The following is an 18,955-nucleotide window of genomic DNA, read 5'->3' as shown; positions in this document are numbered from 1 at the left end:
AAAAAACATTCCCAGACACACAGCTTAGTGGGTAAGTGCCTGAATTGTTTCAAATGTCTGTTCACTGCTCACCATTTCTCATACCCACTAATGAAATCTCACTTTGGCCCAATTAGCAAAAGAGCCAACCCCATGTATTTAGGAGTCCAGAGTTTGAATTACTATGTTAAATGATGCCAACCAAGATCCAATGGACATTGAGAAAAGGAGAAAAGAGGAAAGGTCCACAATTAGAGATCTACCTACTGAACCTATCTCAAATGGAACCTAGCAGAATCAGTCTCTAAGGGCAAGTTTTGGGGCATGATTGGTCTAAATAAAAGCCAAAATCCTAAGCATGCAAATCTACCACTGCACTTCACACTAGATTTAGATTCCTTTCTCTCTTGGAACAGAATTCCTTTCTAGGGAAAATAGTGTAGGATCTATAACTGTAAAGTGGCAGTCTTTTCACCCTACCTAGTAAGAGAAGCATTATAAAGAGGCAGTTGTGCCATCCAAACCTTGGGCAGCATGGCCCAAGGAGAACTCTGTGGACAAGACAGAGAGGTAAAAGATTCCATCTCCCCCAGAGCAAACCCCACAACAGTGCACATTCCTCACTCTTCCTTCCAATGTGACAAAAACAGCTTCCTTCTGTAACCAGACCCAATTCCAGTAACTGTTTTCCTTAATGATAATGGCAGTGAAACTAGGGGGGAAATGAGACAGAAAGAGAAAGGGAGTATCCATTAAGAAACACTTGGAGACAAGTGTCATTCTTCAAATGCTTGCCTATAGCCTCCCAGGGGAGCAGCTAGTCTCACTATTGTGCCCCTCCCCACCCCCAGCCATGAAAGTCCCCAGGCAATCCTTCAGGAATTCAAGCAGTAAATTCTTTTCTTATGGAACAAACCCTGCTTCTGACCTTGTTTACTAGTCTGCCTCTGAGCATTGCATAATGCCCTGGTTCTAATGTACCAAGAACAGAGTTCAGTGGCCTGAGCCCTGAGTCCCTAAGAATCTACAGGTGGGTTTCACACTGCTCCTCTTGCTGTTCCTCTTTGCAAAATTCAGAATGAACACTTTCTTGTTACATAATTCCACGTAAGAGACTTTCCAATAGTGACTCCCTTCTGTCACCAGCACATAAAATATCAAGGAGGGCTTTGTACTAACCACTACACTAAATAAATACTTTCTAACAGGAATAAACTAATTTAGCTATTAAATACTCAGTGCACTCTAGGCCCAGATTATAATTTTTCATGTGTGTGAATTTTGACAAAAATTGGAAAAATATCATTAGAATAGACAGGCAGGCTGTATGGGTTAATATTCTTGTGGCTTCAAAACACATGCATACACACAGTTCCCTCTTATGCTTTAACCTATCACCCCTAACACATAATCCCATGATTACTTTTTGTGTCAGTTATATGAAAAAAATGTATCCATGCTTTGCTTCTGGTTTTTGACAATCTAAAAATATTAGGCATAAGTTTCCATTGAGAGTATATATGATTCTGCCATTTATATTAAAAAGAGAATACATATGTATATGCAATCTATTAACAATATCTCTTGCATGATTCTCAAGAAACTAATAAGAGGAGACTGAAGGGGTCTTGCTTTTTCCTATTTATCTTTGTTTTAAAATTTTGGACAATATTTCTATAATACTCAAAAACTAAAAATTAAATTAAAATGTTATGTGCAGAACAAAATCCTTCTTGGTGAAATCTATGAACGCAGACACCTATCAGTTGCCACAGTGGCCAAAAGTCCACAGAGCATTTTCCGAGAAATTCAGCAGCACCCAACGCAGAACAGTCACTCAACCAGTGTCGGAGCCTCCCTCCCACTCCCTGCCCTTCGTGTACTTGGCAAGATACTCAGGAAAGGTCGCCAAGGAAATCATCAGGACTGAAAACCAACACAGTCATATTTGAATTTGCCCAGAAAGACCTTTTTCTGCCAGAGACTGAAGGGGAAAGCTGGGGCCAGCATGTTAAGACACAGAATGCCTTAGCATATTTTTCTTGCCAACCTGCAGATCCTTGGCTTCAAAGCTGCTCAGAAAACAATTGGGTAGGGTGGAAGGTCTCAATCAAGATAAACAGACCATGAATATTCAGATAGCATTTGTCAGGACATTTTTGGATTTTCTGAATGGAAGCTGGAGTTTGTATACAAATTCCATGCTAATCTGTAGCCTTTCGGTAGCATCACCTAATCATTTGCAGCACCCCTCTCCCTCCCCCATAACACCCTGGCTTCAACCCACTTACCCAGCCCATAAACCCTACTCCCTCTTGTCAAGTTTCCTCCCCACCAATGAAAGATAGTTTCACAACCAAAGTCTGTGAATTACAGAATCTCTTTATTCCAGGAAGGTAAACCAATTCATAAGCTCTGTGTAGTGTAGAAAAATGCATGGAAACTCTTTGAATTGGAAACTCTTTGAGACTGGCAGAGGGACACCCACCCTACATGACAAGATGTGGTTGGGACAGCACCATGCAGGCCTGACTTGGGGCTCTGATCCACTTGGCCCTAATCCTGCCAGGTTCTTCCCCATCTTCTTTCTAAGTTAATTAACACACCATCACACCCAGACCCTCATTACCTTCAGGGGTTAGAGCCATCCAGCAGGTACCTCCAAAGTCAAAAGGAGCTGAGGCAAGTTCAATCTTTGTTTGCAATGGCTCCTTGGTCCCTTGTCTCCACAGGAGACAGCTCTTCCCCTACAGCTCTTCTTATTCACTCAAAACATATAAGACTCAAGATCTTACTACTAGCTGTAAGAAAACCAGAACATCCCACAGTGGGGAGGTGAAGAGAAGGGGCACCATGTCTCTTATTTTCTCCTCAGTCTTGGGTCACACTACTTTCTGTGAGAGGCCTCCTCCACCACATCTTTTCGTTTAATATATGAACATTTTTTAAAGAAATATACAGAGAAACATTACAATTCATATTTATCTGGAATACCAGTTTACCTATGTAATCAGGCCAAATGGTAAATTTGAAATCAGAATCAGAGTGCAAGTCCTGGATTATTTGTTTTTCCTCATTGCTGCCTTGCGGGGACATTGTTATAGCCAGCAGAACAAAACCAAGGGAAGAATATGTTCTAGGAGTCCAATTCAAACAATTTAACATGCTTGCAGGAAAGAGATCATTTTTTATAGATCAAAGGAATAGGCATAGGGAGAAGTTTATAGTCCAACCCAGAACCTTACCCACTAAATTATAATCTCTTTATGAGCAGGGGCATAGCGGGTTGCTAGGCACATAGTAAGTGCTCAGAAAATATGGGTGGATCAAGGTGTTGCAATGAAAACTCACCTAAACTCCCACATATAGGTAGCTCAATATTCACAATAAATAATCACCCATCACAGAATCCCATGATGACAAATCAATGCACAAACTGTTCTCACATTTAGTTCAACTGCATCCTTAAAAGTTTGGGCTTCAGAGAAACGTTTATAAATGGAAATTCAGCTATTAAGCAAGTTCTGTGAAATAATGCACTACATTAACTCATTAATGCAATAATTTCAGAATCTCAGAAATTGTATTTCTTCATTGCTTAATCAGTATGTTGATGCTCTAGATATTGAGCATCCTTACTAAAATTGTTTACATTTTTGTAAAAATACTGTTTATGTGTGTGTAAAATTATGAGGTTTCTTCCTACACAGATGTTCACAATAGCTATTCTGGACCTTCCCACTTTTCTTTAATGTTCAGTCTCCCACTTCCTGTCTCTTACTCAGATCATCAGACAGGCAACCTCTCAACACTTACTTCAGAATGTCCTTACACCCTCAGGTGGACTTTATTCCCTTTTATGCCTAAGAAAGGTCCAGAATATGACAATAGGGCACAGAACACCCTACCTCCAGCCTTTGGAATTATTTCTCCTCAGACTGTTCTGCCTCCCTTTTACATGCTCTATTTCCCAACATCCTGGCTTCCACATTTCTTCCCATATTCCATCTCTAGGAAATCTCACTCCCATGAATTCATTTAGAAGACTCACGAAATCTGGAACTCCATCTCTCGACTCATGTTTCTGACTATTGCTTCAACATTTCCAAATGCATGTTCCATGAACACCTCAAACACAATTCTGCTCAAACAAGAGCATAATCTCTACTTCCTCCAGTACGCTCTTCTTCTCCTGTTCCTTCTCTTAATAAGATTACATCACCTCAAGACATTCAGCCTAGAAATTGACTGACAGTCCGCCTGCTGCGTCTCTGGATCAACCACCATGTTTATACTGAAACCATAATCCCCATAGGCTATTCCCAGTCAATTACTAACAACAGCAAGAGAACTAATGCAGGCCCATTCTTGCAAGCTGTGGGACCCCCTCCCATGGGCAACTTTGACTCAAGGACTCTCATTTGGACTGACCAAAAGTTTCTTAGATCTGTGATGCAGTCTAAGAGTTTCCTAGCCATTTCTCCTTCCATCCCTCTCCCTTTCCACCAGGGTCAGATCTGCATCACAGTCTAAAGGTTCCCCTGCCTTCTCTTGTTCCCACTCCCAGTAAATTTCTTGCATATCTAATATTGTCCTGGTGAGTATTTCTTGGTGGACATTTAAAATCTCACCTCTAAACTTTCCAACAATCTCCCAGCTGGTCTCCTTGCCTCTGATATCAGAGGCACTCTGCAAAACACAGTCATGTCACTTCCCTCTGTAATAACTGTTATTATCTTCTCATTAGAGAGAAAAAATAAATCCTTTATCATGGCTCTGAGCCCCCCCATACCTTTTCTATGCCTTTTGGCAGCCTGATATTCTACATACATGGTCATTCACCATATCAAAATAACCATGTTAGCTCTATACCTCCGTGTCTCTGCTTATGTCTTAACTTCAGCCAAAGCATTCTTCCTAATTTACAGATCTCACTGCTACTCAATATCTATCTCCCTATTATTTATAACCTATAGTCAGGGTCATATCTTTATCATCCTTTACCCCTTGATTCTTACCCTCAGTGCCTAAAACGGTAACTTACCTTCAATAGAAGCTTCCCAATAAATGAGAAAGGGAAGCAGATGGAGGAAGCTGTAAAATTAGCTTTGATGATAGCTTATAACCCATTGGTGACAAAGGTGAGTAGATGGGGACATTTAGTGTATGGGCAAATGGACCTGTGTACCATGAATAGTTCTTAGGAGTAACACTATATTTACAATATAGTGATACAATATGACTGATTTCATTTTAATAACATTGAATAATTGTAACAGATAAAATTATTTATAATTTATGATAGAAATATGTGCTAATTTGGATGAATGTGGTAGTTTAAAAATGTCTGCAGGGAGGGGCGCCTGGGTGTCTCAGTCAGTTAAGCTTCTGACCTTGGCTCAAGTCATCAAGCCCCATGTCGGGCTCTGTTCTCTGACAGCTCAGAGCCTGGAGCCTGCTTCAGATTCTATGTCTCCCTCTCTCTCTGCCCCACCCCTGCTTGCATTCTGTCTCTCTGTCTCTCAAAATTGAATAAACATTAAAAAAAAAATTTTTTTTCAATGTCTGCAGGGGAATAAAATGTCTTCAGGATATTTTTAGGGCAGTGAAACTATTCTGTATGATACTATAGAGGTAGACACATCATTATACATTTCTCCAAATCCATAGAATGTACAACACCAGGAGTGAACCTTAATGTAAACTATGAACCTTGGGTGTTGATGTGTCAATGGAGGTTCATCAGTTGTGACAACTGTATCACTTTGGGGGGCGGGGTATATTGATAATGGGGGAGGCTATCTCGAGGCAGGAGGTATGTGGGAACTCTGTGCCTTACACTTAATTTTTCTCCGAACCTAAAAGTGATCTAAAAATTAAGTCTAGGGGCGCCTGGGTGGCTCAGTTGGTTGGGCAGCCAAGTACGGCTCAGGTCATGATCTCGCGGTCTGTGAGTTCAAGCCCCACATCGGGCTCTGTGCTGACAGCTCAGAGCCTGGAACCTGCTTCCTATTCTGTGCCTCCCTCTCTCTCTGCCCCTTCCCTGCTTGGTCTCTGTCTCTGTCTCTCTCTTTCAAAAATAACATTAAAAATTTTTTTTTCAAGATAAATAATTAAGTCTAGTAAAAAAATACATCTGTACATTCTTTTTAAGTCCTGTTTTCAAAGGGTGGAGACATAGCATATCCCTTAGGTCCTCCATTGTTGTAAATGGCACGATCCCATCCATTTTGTGTGTGTGTATATACACATATATACCATGTCTTCCCTGTTCATTTTTTTTATTCCACTGTGTGTATGTGTATGTATACACATATATACCACATCTTCCCTATTCATTTTATCAGTGGACACAGGTTACTTCCATATCTTAGCTATTGTGAATAATGCTGTGCTAAACATAGGGGTGCGTGTCTTTTCAAATTAGTGTTTTCATTTCCTTTGAGTAAATACCCACTAGTGGAATTACTGAATCATATGACATTTCTATTTTGAAGTTTCTTTGCAAAGTTCATACTGTTTTCCAGAGTAGCTGCACCAATTTACATTCCCGCCAACAGTGTAAAAGTGTTCCTTTTTCTTTATCCACATCTTTGCCAACACTTGTCATTTGTTGTCTTTTTTATTTTAGCCATTCTGACAGGTATAAGGTGATACCTCATTGTGGTTTTGATTTGCAGTTCCCTGATTATTAGTGATGTTGAACATCTTTTCATATGCCTGTTGGATATTTGTATTTCTTCTTTGGAAAAATGTCTACTCAGGTCCTCTTCCCCAGATTAATTTAATCTGATTGTTTTTTAGTATTGAGTTGTATAACTTCTTTATGTTTTGGATATATTATGCTAAGTAAAATAAATCAGACTGAGAAAGACAAATACCATATGATTCCACTCTTTAGCAGAATCTAAAAAAATAAAACGAATGAGTAAACAAAAAATAGAATCAGACCTATAAATACAGAGAACAAATTTGACTGATGGTTGTCAGAGGGGATGGAGGGGAAGGGAGTGGGCAAAATGGGTGAAGGGGAGCAGAAGATACAGGCTCTCAGTTATGGAACGAGTATGGCATGAGAATAAAAGTCACAGCATAAAGAATATAGTCAATGATATAAGGAATAGCACTGTATGGTGACTGCACTTGTGGCAAGCACAGCAGAATGTATAGAGTTGTCCAATCACTATGATGTACACCTGAAACTAATGTAACATTATGTGCCAACTATATTCAAATTAAAAAAAAAAAAAGCACACGTTTTTAAGTGAACATTAATTCCCCTTCCCTTGAATTCAGGCCAGACCTAATAACTCATTCTAATCAATAGAAAGTGGTGTTAAGTGATGCTATAGGAATTCCAAGATTATGTCATCAAAAGGATAGTTTCTGCCTGGCTTTCTTTCTCTCTTGAATCACTGGCTCCGGGGGAATTCACCTGTCATGTGAAGACACTTAAGCAGCCCTTGGGAGAGACTCATGTGGGGATGAACTAAGATCTCCCACACAGACAACACCAACTTGCCAGCAGTTGTGAGTGAGCCACCTTGCAAGTGGCTCCTCCAGGCCTAGATGAGCATCCACCAATATGTGGCAGCAATATCATAAAAGACTCTGAGCCAGGACCATCCAGCTTGGCTGCTCCTGGATTCTTGACCCACAGAAACAGTGAGGATAATAAATGTCCAATAAATATTTAAGCCATGGAGTTTTACAGTAACTTCTTATACAGCAAGAGATAAAGGATATAGTAGCTTCCTCCCCCGCCCCCCCAGCCCCCACCACCAAAAAGTCAGTTTTTAAAATATTTTAAAGAAGTAATTTCAGGGGCACCTGGGTGGCTCAGTCAGTTAAATATCCCATGCAGCAGCGGTTGTGAGATCAAGTCCCTGAGATAGAGCCCCGAGGCCAGCTCTGCACTGGGCATGGAGCCTCCTTAAGATTCTCTCCCTCCCTTTGCCCTTCTGGGGTGATGGTGGGGTTCGTGGGGTTTGGAGCTGAAGGCCAAGAATTCTTGAAGACATCTGGTGCAAAAAAGTGATTTTATTGAAGCACAGGGACAGGACCCGTGGGCAGGAAGAACTGCACTGGGGTTGTGGAGTGTAACTGGTTACAAACCATGGATTTGGGGAAGGTAAAGTCCACAGGCAAGTTTCCGCTGAGACTTCCACATGCTAAAGACTCACAGATTACTGGAGGCCTAGCTATTGTCAAGCTAAATTTGTTTCTCCCCCTAGCAAAGCATTAACGTGAACACAGTAGGGAGTTCCTGGAGAAATGTTATACTCTTATACTTGCCACAAGTATTTGTCAATGGGCTGCAGGTTATAAGGAAATTTAGTTTTATCTGCCATTTCCTTCTCCTTTGTTCCCCATATCACGATGGAGGGGTGATGTCAGGGCTCCAGGAAACTCAGTCTACAGGTTACTGGCGATTAGGCTATTGATGGGATTGCCTTTTTCTAGTAAACTGGTGTACTCTGTATCAGTTTAACCATTTGTTTTGTCCTTTCCTTTGTCCTTGTGATGAGGGAGGATGGGGCAAGCTGAGGGCAAAGTGCAGGCTAACAGCACCCTCCCCACCCCAGGTGGGTTGTGTATGATAATCCTTGGACACTCTAGGCTCCCAAAACAGGAAAGGACAAAAAAACCCAAATGGTAAACTGATAAGAATCTCCACCAGTTTACCAGAAAGAGGCAATCCCATCATTTCCTAAAGTCCAGGAATCCCTACTGTCTTAATGTTAATGCTTTGCTAGAGGGAAAAACAACCTTAGCCGGACAAAGCTAGGCCTCCAGAAAGTCTTTAGCATGTTAAAGTCTCTTCGGAAACTGCCCCTGACTCCATAAAATGGTCACCCTCCACCCCCGCACTTATAGTGCAGCTCTTCCTCTTCAAGAATTCTTTCTTGGTCTTCAGCTCCAGAGCTCACGAACCCATTACCCCAAAACTTTATCACTTGGGCAGCCAAAAGTGCCTGAGGAGTATCACCCATAATCCCACTTGGGGGGGGAGGGGTGCTAGCTTGTATTTTGCCCTCAACCTGCCTCACACGCCATCAATATCATTTAAACTTTACTGTTTTTATTTTTATTATTTATTTTGAGAGAGAGAGAGTAGGGGAGAGACAGAAAGGGAGAGAGAGATAATGCCAAGCAGGCTCCTCACTGTCAGTGCTGAGTTGGAGTCAGGGCTTGATCCCACAAACCATGACCTGAGCCTAAATCAAGAGACACTCAACCAACTGAACCACCAGGCGCCCCAATAAGCAATTTCATTTATATAAAATGTTTGATGATGCTGGACGAATTCCATTATCCATTAGCAAGATGAAAAGGAAAAGTTGTTTTTATATGTTATGTTCTTTGTCCCAGTCACAGGACCTATTTTATTTGGGCTCTCATCAGCATGTTTACATGTTTGTATCCTTTATATGTCAATAAATAAGCCCCAAACATTTTAATGCTAAAAATGGTCAATTTATAAAGACTGAGATTTCAACTTTGTATTCTAATTTTAAAAAGAGAAAAAACTGGGGTGGCTGGGTGGCTCAGTCAGTTAAGTAAGTGTATGACTTCAGCCTTAATTCCTGATCTCACAGTTCTTGAGTTTGAACCCCACATTGGGTTATCTGCTGTCAGCACAGAGCCAGTTTCGGATCCTCTGTCCCCTTCTCTCTGCCCCTTCCTCACTGGTTCTATCTCAAAATAAATAAAAACTTTAAAAAATAAATATAAAAAGTGAAAAAACTGATTATAATTTATTTCAGGACACATCCCTTTTAAAATATTTTCATTTCTCAACTTCTATTGGGATACACCTCCACATATTTAACTGAAATATCCCTGTGGTAATAATAAAAACTATATATGGTCTTTGTCTTTGGAATTTCTTGAGTAATGGGATTCCTTTGTTATTCATAAGAAGCCCTTGTAAAAAGTCACATTTATGCTAATGAAGTGTTTTAGGGTGGTGTCCCTAAAAAGCCTCAGGATGGGGCTGGTTAGAAAGACCTAAAAAGACCAAGTGATAAGAGGGTGGGAATTTTCTTGGCCTCACCCACAGACCTCTGAGGAGAGGAAGGGGTGGGGGTGGGAGGCTACAGATTAATCTCAGACAAAATTTGATGAGCTTCTAGGATGGCTAATGCATCCACATGCTGAGAGGGTGGTGAACCCCAAGTTCCACAAGGGAAGAAGCTCCTGTGCTCAAAACCCTTATGGACCTCACCCTATGTACCTCTTCATCTGGTGACTCATCTGTATCTTTTATAATATCCTTTAAAATAAACCGGTAAACATATGAAATGTTTCTGAGTTCTGTGAGCTGCTCTAGCAAATTAATCAAACCCATGAAGGGGATTGTGGGAACCTTCAATTTATAGCTTGTTGGTCAGAAGCACAGGTGGACTTGGGATTGGCATCTGAAGAAGAGGCAGTTTTGTTATTGAGTCCTTAATCTGTAGCATATTATGCTACCTCCAGGTGGATAGTGTCAGAATTGAGTTAAATTTGTAGAACACCTAAAGAATTGCTTTTGTCATGTTGGAACATACACTAGAATCCCTGAGTGATTAACATAATTATTCTGATTAAGATTCCATGAACAGAACTACAACAACATTAAAATACTTCCCTAATTATGCTTTTCATGCTGCATTTGCCATTTTCTGTTCTCAGTGAAGATACTGCCTTTATTCCTTTGCATTTTTCCCTTCTTATATGAAGTATATTTACACACCAAAAGAACATAGTCAATGTAAAGGTATTGTCTTTGCTTCTAACTGGAGAAGATATATTTCAACTCTTTATGTTGTTCCAGAAATCCCGTTTCTCCATCCAACTGCTGAATACTCGCAGCATTTTATCCAAACTTCTCAGGGCACCTGGGACTTTTTAACTGTGTTTAACTTTTTAACTGGCATATTTATATTAAGAAGGTAAGATATAAGCTTGAGGAGAGTGATTATGTTTACTCATATATTTTTCCTCACAGTGCTTTGCACATACTAGATGGCCGATGAACATTTAGCAATTTAGGCAATAGACTGACTTTCCAAGGTATCAGATCCGCAGCCATCTGCCTAATAAGAATTCATGACAAAAATAAAAGGACAAGATAGATTCTATTGTAAGAGACTGAATACACAAATAGACAATGGCAGACCATATATTACCACAGAACTTTCACCCACAACCTGCAGCAACCTGCTCAAGAAACCAACACCTTTTCTATAACAAACTCCAGAAGCCAGCCTGCTGTAAGTTAGACTTGCAGAAAGTCAACTTGTTATCTTCAGTGACTATGCAGCAAACTGCACAATAACTTACATAATAATTGACCAAAAATTATTGGCCAGGACTTGATTAATAACTGACAGCTACCTTAATTTTAGTGCTGGCTTCTGATGTAGGACCAACCATAAAAGCCAAATACACACCCTTAACCAATCACACAGGATCCCCTGCTTCTACTTGCCTCCCCTACATCTTCCACATGCCAATAGCCCCCAACACTGGCATACCTGAAGCCTTTCCTTTATTTCACTATAAGGTTTTCCCATTCCTCTGCCAAAACAAAAGGCTGACTCCCCCTATAACAAGTACAGAATAAATAGTCTTTGCTTTTCTCATTTTACTGGTCTTCATTTATTTCCACAGCTGCATAATAAAAGTCCACTAGTATTAAAAAGACAAATTAATTCATATAAACTGGGAACTTGGCCAGGTAAAGGCCAAGGGTGAGCCTTGTCACAAACTGAGGAGTCTACAGACAGAACCCAATGATGGATATCATCCAGCTGAAAGACACCCGACATCTATCACCTGGGGAAGTGTTATCCTGTTTAGGTGTCCTTGAGATCAGTGCAGGAAAATGCCCAACGCCACTTGGGTGACATAGTCACCACCTGCAGCTGCATTACACAACACTCCTTCCATTAACCATTTATTAAATAACACTCTAAAAGATGTGGCTTAGTACATTAAGTTCCCACAAGTCTGTCAAAAGTCTCATTGTGACAGCTCAGCTGCTTAGTTCTGCTTGAACACTTTGAACATTAGAGGGGTTAATGTCTTTCTTCCTCAGCATGCTCACAATAAGCAATGTGCAATTTTGTGTAAACTTTAAACCCTGCAGCTTCTGTGCAGTTCTGGACTAGTTCAGTCTGGTTAGCTTGAGATTATTTTACTAAGAATACTACACAGAGAGGCATACCATAGCTAAAAGTGATTAGTTGGTTCATACACAAAGTACTTTGAAATTTGGTATTATAAAATAGTTACTGTAGAAAATCTAGAAAAAACAAGGTAATAAAAAGAAAGCTAAAATCATCCCTCATGGCCCATCCAGGGAAATGAATGCTGCCATTGATATATATCCTTCCTATTTTTTTCTCTTTATGTGTATGTGGGTGAGGGAGAGTGGATTCACTTGAACAGGATAATAGGATTTTGAATTGAGTAGCTTTGCTTCTTTGAAGCATGATTTACTGAGAATTCAACTGATAATCAAGGTATTCTTTCAAAGCACTTAAGTGTCCAAGGGGAGGGGAGCATCCCTCAGGACAGATGAATCATCTGATTCTGTCAGGCCACTCTATCCAGTACATGATGGTCCCTCTGTGGCAGCCTCCCCCAGCCTTGTCCAGCAAAGCCATCACGACTCATCCCTCAATACTCAACCCTAGTGCTGCACCCATCACCCCTTCCCTCTCCCTGGTAGTGGGCTGAGTGTTTCCACATCTGTGCTCTCAGTATGCCACTGCATTTCCACCAGAGCAGTTGGCAAATGGCAGAGGGATTCTGGCATGATTGGATTTGTGCATATCAATAAACTGGATACTTCAGAGTCAGGAGTTTTCTACTTTGCAGAAGGCAAGTGAAAACAGTGGTGTAGACTTTGGAGGGTGGACAGTGGATCTGGGCTGCCTGGGTCAACTTCTGCCTCCACTGTAAGTTACGACATATCCCCTGTAAAACAGATGATACTGGTACTTACCTCATAGGATTGTGCTAAGGACTAAATTAACACATGAAAAGCACTTTTAAAAGTACCTACTATATGGTAAGCACTAAACAAATGTTCAAGATTATTAAATTATGTGTAAGAACTAACTCAAGGATCTCCATGGTGCTTACAGCTCTGTCTTTTTACTCAGCAATGAGGGCATTTAAGACTCATGTAACCAACTAGCTCTTGTTAGTTTCCTGTGTATACAGTGAACAAATATTGGGTCCAGAATTCCTCTCTGAATACAACAGAAAACAAGCATTCAACATGAAACTGTTTGGGTAATGCTGCTCTACTATTAAATGGAAATGCTACTACTGGAGGTTACCCGGACCAGTTTGTTCTCCTCATGTGAAGGACATTCATTAACCATGACATGTGCACACCTCAGAATAAAACATTGATGCCTTTCTGACACATTCTCTGACTGCCCCAACCAGAGCTCATTCTTCCAAGAAGCAAGCTTTGTTGGAAAGCCAATTCACTTCAAGGCGAGGGAGAAGGGGGTGGAATCCTGACTGTGCAATATTTTCTCTGAGTCATCTCAGAATAACCAGATGGAACCAGCCCCAAATCTCACAGAAGCCACTGGGTTTAAAGTTTACAGTTAAGTTGCAAATTACTTATCAGGAGTTCACTTTCAATGAAAGAGGAGAAATGGAATCCCCCAATGTTCACATTATTCAGCTGGGAAGAAACAGCTGAACTTTTTTTAGAGAGGAGGCTTTGACATGTTCCCTAGGCTCTAATGCTCTTAAAGAACATCTTGTTTTAGAGTATATTGTAAGAATGGGTGACCCAAACATTTTCTGACTTTGAAAATCTCAGAAATGCATTACCTAAGGCTTGCTTTAAAAATATACAGCTCTTAGGGGCACCTGGGTGGCTTAGTCAGTTAAGCCTCTGACTTCGGCTCAGGTCATGATCTCACTACCTGTGAGTTCGAGCCCCATGTCAGGCTCTGTGCTGACAGCTCAGAGCCTGGAGCCTGTTTCAGGCTCTAGATTCTCTATCTCCCTCTCTCTGCCCCTCCCCTGCTCATGCTTTATCTCTCTCTCTCAAAAATAAGTAAAGATTTTAAATTTTTAAAAAAATATACAACTCTTAAAAATATATACAACTCTTGGGGTGCCTGGGTGGCTCAACTGGTTAAGCATCCAACTCTTGATTTCAGCTCTGGTTATGATCTCACAGTTTGTGAGTTCGAACCCTGATGTGGAGCTCTGCACTGACTGCACAAAGTCTGCTTAGGATTCTGTTTCCCTCTCTCTCTCTGTCCCTCACCTGCTCGCTTTCTCAAAAATGAATAAATAAATTTTAAATATATATATATATATACAACTCTTCACTCTTTAAACATCCAATAAATCAGGATTCTGGTTTCCTAAAACTGAAATAGATAAGACTATCCCAGGACTGAATCAGTTCAATTGAACAAAATGTGCAGATTTTCTTCTAAGGGCAAGGTCTTTGCCATCAGGAGAAATGGTTCAGATCTGAAACCAACAAGGGGAGCAATTCTTATCATAACCTGAGTTACATTAGCCACCTGGAGCTGGACTGGCTTCATACTTCAAGTTGTCTACTTTAAAACAAAATAAATTTTATCACTTCTTGGCCTTTTGGCTAAGATCAAGTATAAAACAAAATAAAGTTTGCCATCCACATATCTTTTGTGTCCTAAAAAAAAAAAAAAAACAAAAAAAAAAAACAAAGTTCTTTTTCTTCACCTGACTCCAAAAGTCTAAGAGACAGCATCTCTGTGATTCAAAAACCAGATAACCCAAGAAAATTCTTTCCTGTTTAAAAGAGAAAGAGATGGGCGCCTGGGTGGCTCAGTCAATTAATTAAGTGTTAAGCATCCCACTTCAGCTCAGGTCAATGATCTCATGGTTTGAGTTCAAGCCCCATGTCACGCTCTGTGCTGACAGCTCAGAGCCTGGATCCTGCTTAGGATTCTGTGTCTCCTGCTCTCTCTGCCTCTCTCCCACTGGTGCTCTGTCTCTCTCTCAAAAATAAATAAACATTAAAATTAAAAAAAATTTTTTTTAAAAGAGAAAGAGAGAGCGAGAGCTCTTCAGCTCTGCCTGACCCTTTGACATGCGGATTCTTGTCTCACTCCATGAAGTCAAGTACTCATAAAAAATTCACCTCTGAAAGTCAGTCTTCAGGACTATTAAAAATATTTAAGTATGAAACAAAATTCTAAGTAATCCTATGAGTAAACTAAACTTTTTAAACCAGGCACAAATCTTTTTTGCACATTTCTTCATAAAAATTATTTGAACTTGAAGAGTACTGCTGCCTTACAGTAGATATAAGTAAATGAAATTGGACATAAGAGAACAATTTGAAGCTGTTGTGATATAAAGAAGCTTGGGCTAGGAGGCCTTATGTCTGCATCTCCTCCCATTTTGTCACTTCCTTAGTTGTATATGATTATAAGCATGTCCTTTCTCCTTTCAGTATCCTGACCTGCAGAGGTGATGACATCTCATCCCAAAGGATGTGAGAACCATAGCCTGGGACATGGGGAGTCTTCCACAGCCTTGTGCACTGCCTTCCTTCCACCGGCAGTTTGCTGGCGCCTAGATAAAGAGCTAGAAAGGCGAGGCATGGACTCCAACCTAGGGTACAGAACTGATTGCTCCAGGAACTAAATATTCCACCCTCTCCTGCCCTTTGAGGTACTCGCACTGTTTTGTTTTAATAAAGATATTCCCAGTCCTGGGCAATCCTAACCCAGAGCTGGATTTTCAGAAACTGTAGAAGACAAATAGGCCAAAGCAAGCAGAGTCGAAGGGAGCTCTCCCGGCAACTTACAAACAGGGTCTTCCATTTTCAAGGGTCTTTTCAAGCGGATGCTGGCAGGCACCGTCTTCTCAATCAGTTCATCAATACTCTAAAATGAAAAAACATAAATCCGTGAACACTAAAGGGAGAGGAAAGTGCTTCTGAGTTAAAGGAGTCACCTCTGTTTTGCATCTACAAAGGCTTGTGGGAACCTCATTTAAATCTCCTAATTAGTGTTTCTTTAAAAAAAAAAAAACAACTTTGAGCAAATCAGAAATCACTTGGAGGAAAGCAAATGAACTGGGGTAGCGATTCTACCACTCTAGGCTGGATTTCAGTCAGCAACCAGAGATAATTGGATAAACCAGGAGGTCCTCCTTTTGCAAAGTTAGGGTTCATCAGGAGGGCGAGTTGGGTTGAAAAACATAAGGTTCTGAGGCGCGAAAAGCGGGTGGAGAAAGTAAACGGGTGAGAGAAGCCTGGGGCACAGGAACGGAACTCGCGGGCTCGCTTCCACGCCAGGGCCCAAGATCCGGGGTGCGGGTCCCACGCGGAGCCAAGCAGAGCTTCAGGCGGGGGCCGGGAGGCCGAGCCGGCAGAACCTGGGTAAGGCAGGGTGAGGCCCTGGAGGGCCGGGTGGGGTCCTTACCGCTAGCCCCAGGGCCTGTAGCATCTCCCTCTGGTCTTTGTCCCCCGGGCCGATGTGCCTCCGAGCGAAGTCGTCGTGTCTGGGCAGGAGGCGCTCGAGGAGGCGCGAGTCCCCAGCTCTGCTGCTGTCCCCGCCGCTGCTGCTGTCACGGCCCCGCGGCACCCAAAGCGGTCCCTTGCCCCCAGCCAGGCGGCGGCTGCCCCCGATTCCGCAGCCCAGACGCAGCCCCCAGGCCCTGGCGCACGTCTGCATGGTCGCGACCACAGTCCCCTGCCCTGGCCCACGAGGGTCAGCCGCACTCTCGGCCCCTTTGGGTCACAGTTCTCCAGGTGGCGGTTGCCTTCGGCCTGGAGCCTCTTCTCGCTGGACGACCGGTAGGACAGACGGATGGGTGCTCGTGGGCAATGAATGGGCGCCGCGCTCAGCCTAAACACGCGCGCAAAGTTGTTGCTCCACGCGAGGCACCTGCTCTGCACACTTTAAGTGTCGCCCGGCGGGCGGGCGGTGGGATGGGGCCTGGAAACCCTCAGCCAATGGGAGTAGATGGAGGGGCGGGGGCGGGGCGTCTCCCGCCCCGCCCCCTCTCCCTACTCTCTTCTCGGCCCTCAACCGAGTCCTGCGCCTGGCCCAGAACGTGCTGTCCTCAGTCACTCGTACCCCATCTCTGGCTGATGGGGAGATCTGGGCGCTCCATGCGGTCGGGGCCAAGGTCTGGGACCGCACTGGCGCGGGATCCGGCTGCACAACGGCGGGCGAAGTGCCTGGGGAACTAAGCTGAGGTGACAGATGATTCTGACAAGGAGGCCAGACTCTAATAATTAGGCTTCATTCATTAATTTTAGGCTCACATTTCATGGAAACCACTATGGACAGATGAACTTTTTTTTTTTTTTTTTTTTTTTTTTTTTTTTTTTTTTTTAGCAGTTGTCGTCTTTGGGGGCGCCTGGGTGGCTCAGTCGGTTACGCATCCGACGCTTGGTTTTTGCTCAGGTCATGATCTCAGGGTTGGTGGGTTCCAGCTCCGTCTGTACTGACTGCCAGAACCTGCTTGGGATTCTGTCTCCCACTCTCTGTCCCTCCCCTGCTCGCGTGCGCTCTCTCTCTGAAAAATAAGTAAATAAACATTAAAAAAAGTTTTTTAAATAAAAAAATAGTTGTGGTCTTTTATAGTTGTATTGTGGGCAAATTACACAACCTCTCAGCTTCATTCAGTGTCCTCATCTCACATAGCTTGGTGGGATTTAAAAAGATTATACTGTTGAAAGAATTGCCCTAATAGTAGACTTGAACTACTTCTCTCTCCCTCCCCCACACCTTTTCTCCATATGTGTGTGGGGAGGGAGTACATACAAAAGATATTGAGGTATATATTATGCACTATCATCTTACTTGGAAAATTTTGTAACTCTAAGCTCTCCAGCTGTCTCTTAAGATTTTTATCAAAAATAAACTTTTGGGGCACCTGGCTGGATAGAACATGTGACGCTTGATCTCGGGGTTCTGAGTTCGAGCCCCACATTGGGTGAAAAGATGACTTAAAAATAAAACCTTTGGGGCACCTGAGTGGCTCAGTTGGTTGAGCCTCCGACTTTGGCTCATGTCATGATCTCACGGTTTGTGAGTTCAGCCCTGCGACAGGCTCTGTGCTGACAGCTCAGAGCTTGGAGCCTGCTTGGAGTTCTGTGTCTCCCTCTCTCTGCCCCTCCCGCCCCTGTTCACACTCTGCTTTCTCTGTCTCTCAAAAATAAATAATTAAAAATTTTTTTTCTAATAAAAAAAATAAAATAAAACCTTTGGGGCGCCTGGGTGGCTGAGTCAGTTGAGCATCTGACACTTGGTTTCAGCTCAGGTCATGATCTTGCCATTGGTGAGACTGACTTGTGCTGACAGCATGGGTCCTGCTTGGGATTCTCCCTCTCCCTCTCTCTTCCCCTCCCCTGCTCACACTCTCTCTAAAAATAATAAATTTTAAAAAAATTAAAAAATAAAATCTTTTAAAAAATTAACTTTCAAAATTATTATTGTCCTAATATGAGGAAGAGAGGACAGATGCCATCAGAACATTACTTAGACTACAGGTAAGTAAAACCTTTTTTTTTTTTTTTTCCTCCTCTTAACTTCCTCCTTCAACTATCCTATGCGTGCCCATTCTGGTTTCTGTAGCTGATAGGCACATAGACTAGGCAGAGAGGCAGGAAAGTATAAGACAAAAACAGTAAGCAAACAGTAAGCAAAATGTGTGTGTATGGCAGGCAGAGGCAGCTAGTGAGCTAGAAGGGCTGGTTGAGTGTCTTTAAATAGTCTTTCATCCATTTGGAATTGAAATTATAGCCTGCATAAAAGTTGAGAGATACCCTCAGTGTAAGATGTGATGAGGCAGAGAGGCATTTATCCCTATTCCTGTTTATGCACTCTGTATCACAGGGACTGGAAGCCAGAGAACTGTATCTCCCAGATTCCTTCAGCTCTAGGGTTCTGGATGTTATTAATCTTCTGTCAACAATATACATTTGTGTGAGAATTGG

At 42.1% G+C, this 18,955-nt stretch overlaps 1 protein-coding gene across 3 annotated transcripts in view; it reads right to left on the bottom strand.

Annotated features, from left to right (window-relative positions):
* GLDC (glycine decarboxylase) overlaps nt 1–16,931 on the bottom strand; it is a 96,381-nt gene extending 79,450 nt beyond the window's left edge. For all 3 annotated transcript variants that reach the window (XM_027047043.2, XM_053205126.1, XM_027047045.2), the window contains exons 1-2: nt 16,431–16,931; nt 15,812–15,890 (exon numbers count right to left, since the gene is read on the bottom strand). In XM_027047043.2, coding sequence (XP_026902844.1) covers nt 15,812–15,890; nt 16,431–16,682 — 331 coding nt within the window. In that variant the 5' untranslated portion in view covers nt 16,683–16,931. The remainder of the gene's footprint in view (nt 1–15,811; nt 15,891–16,430) is intronic.
* Nucleotides 16,932–18,955: the final 2,024 nt, after the last annotated feature.

Source organism: Acinonyx jubatus, chromosome D4 (assembly GCF_027475565.1).
Source record: "Acinonyx jubatus isolate Ajub_Pintada_27869175 chromosome D4, VMU_Ajub_asm_v1.0, whole genome shotgun sequence".
Classification (NCBI taxonomy): Eukaryota; Metazoa; Chordata; class Mammalia; order Carnivora; family Felidae; genus Acinonyx; species Acinonyx jubatus.
This window is presented reverse-complemented; position numbering and strand designations above follow the sequence as displayed.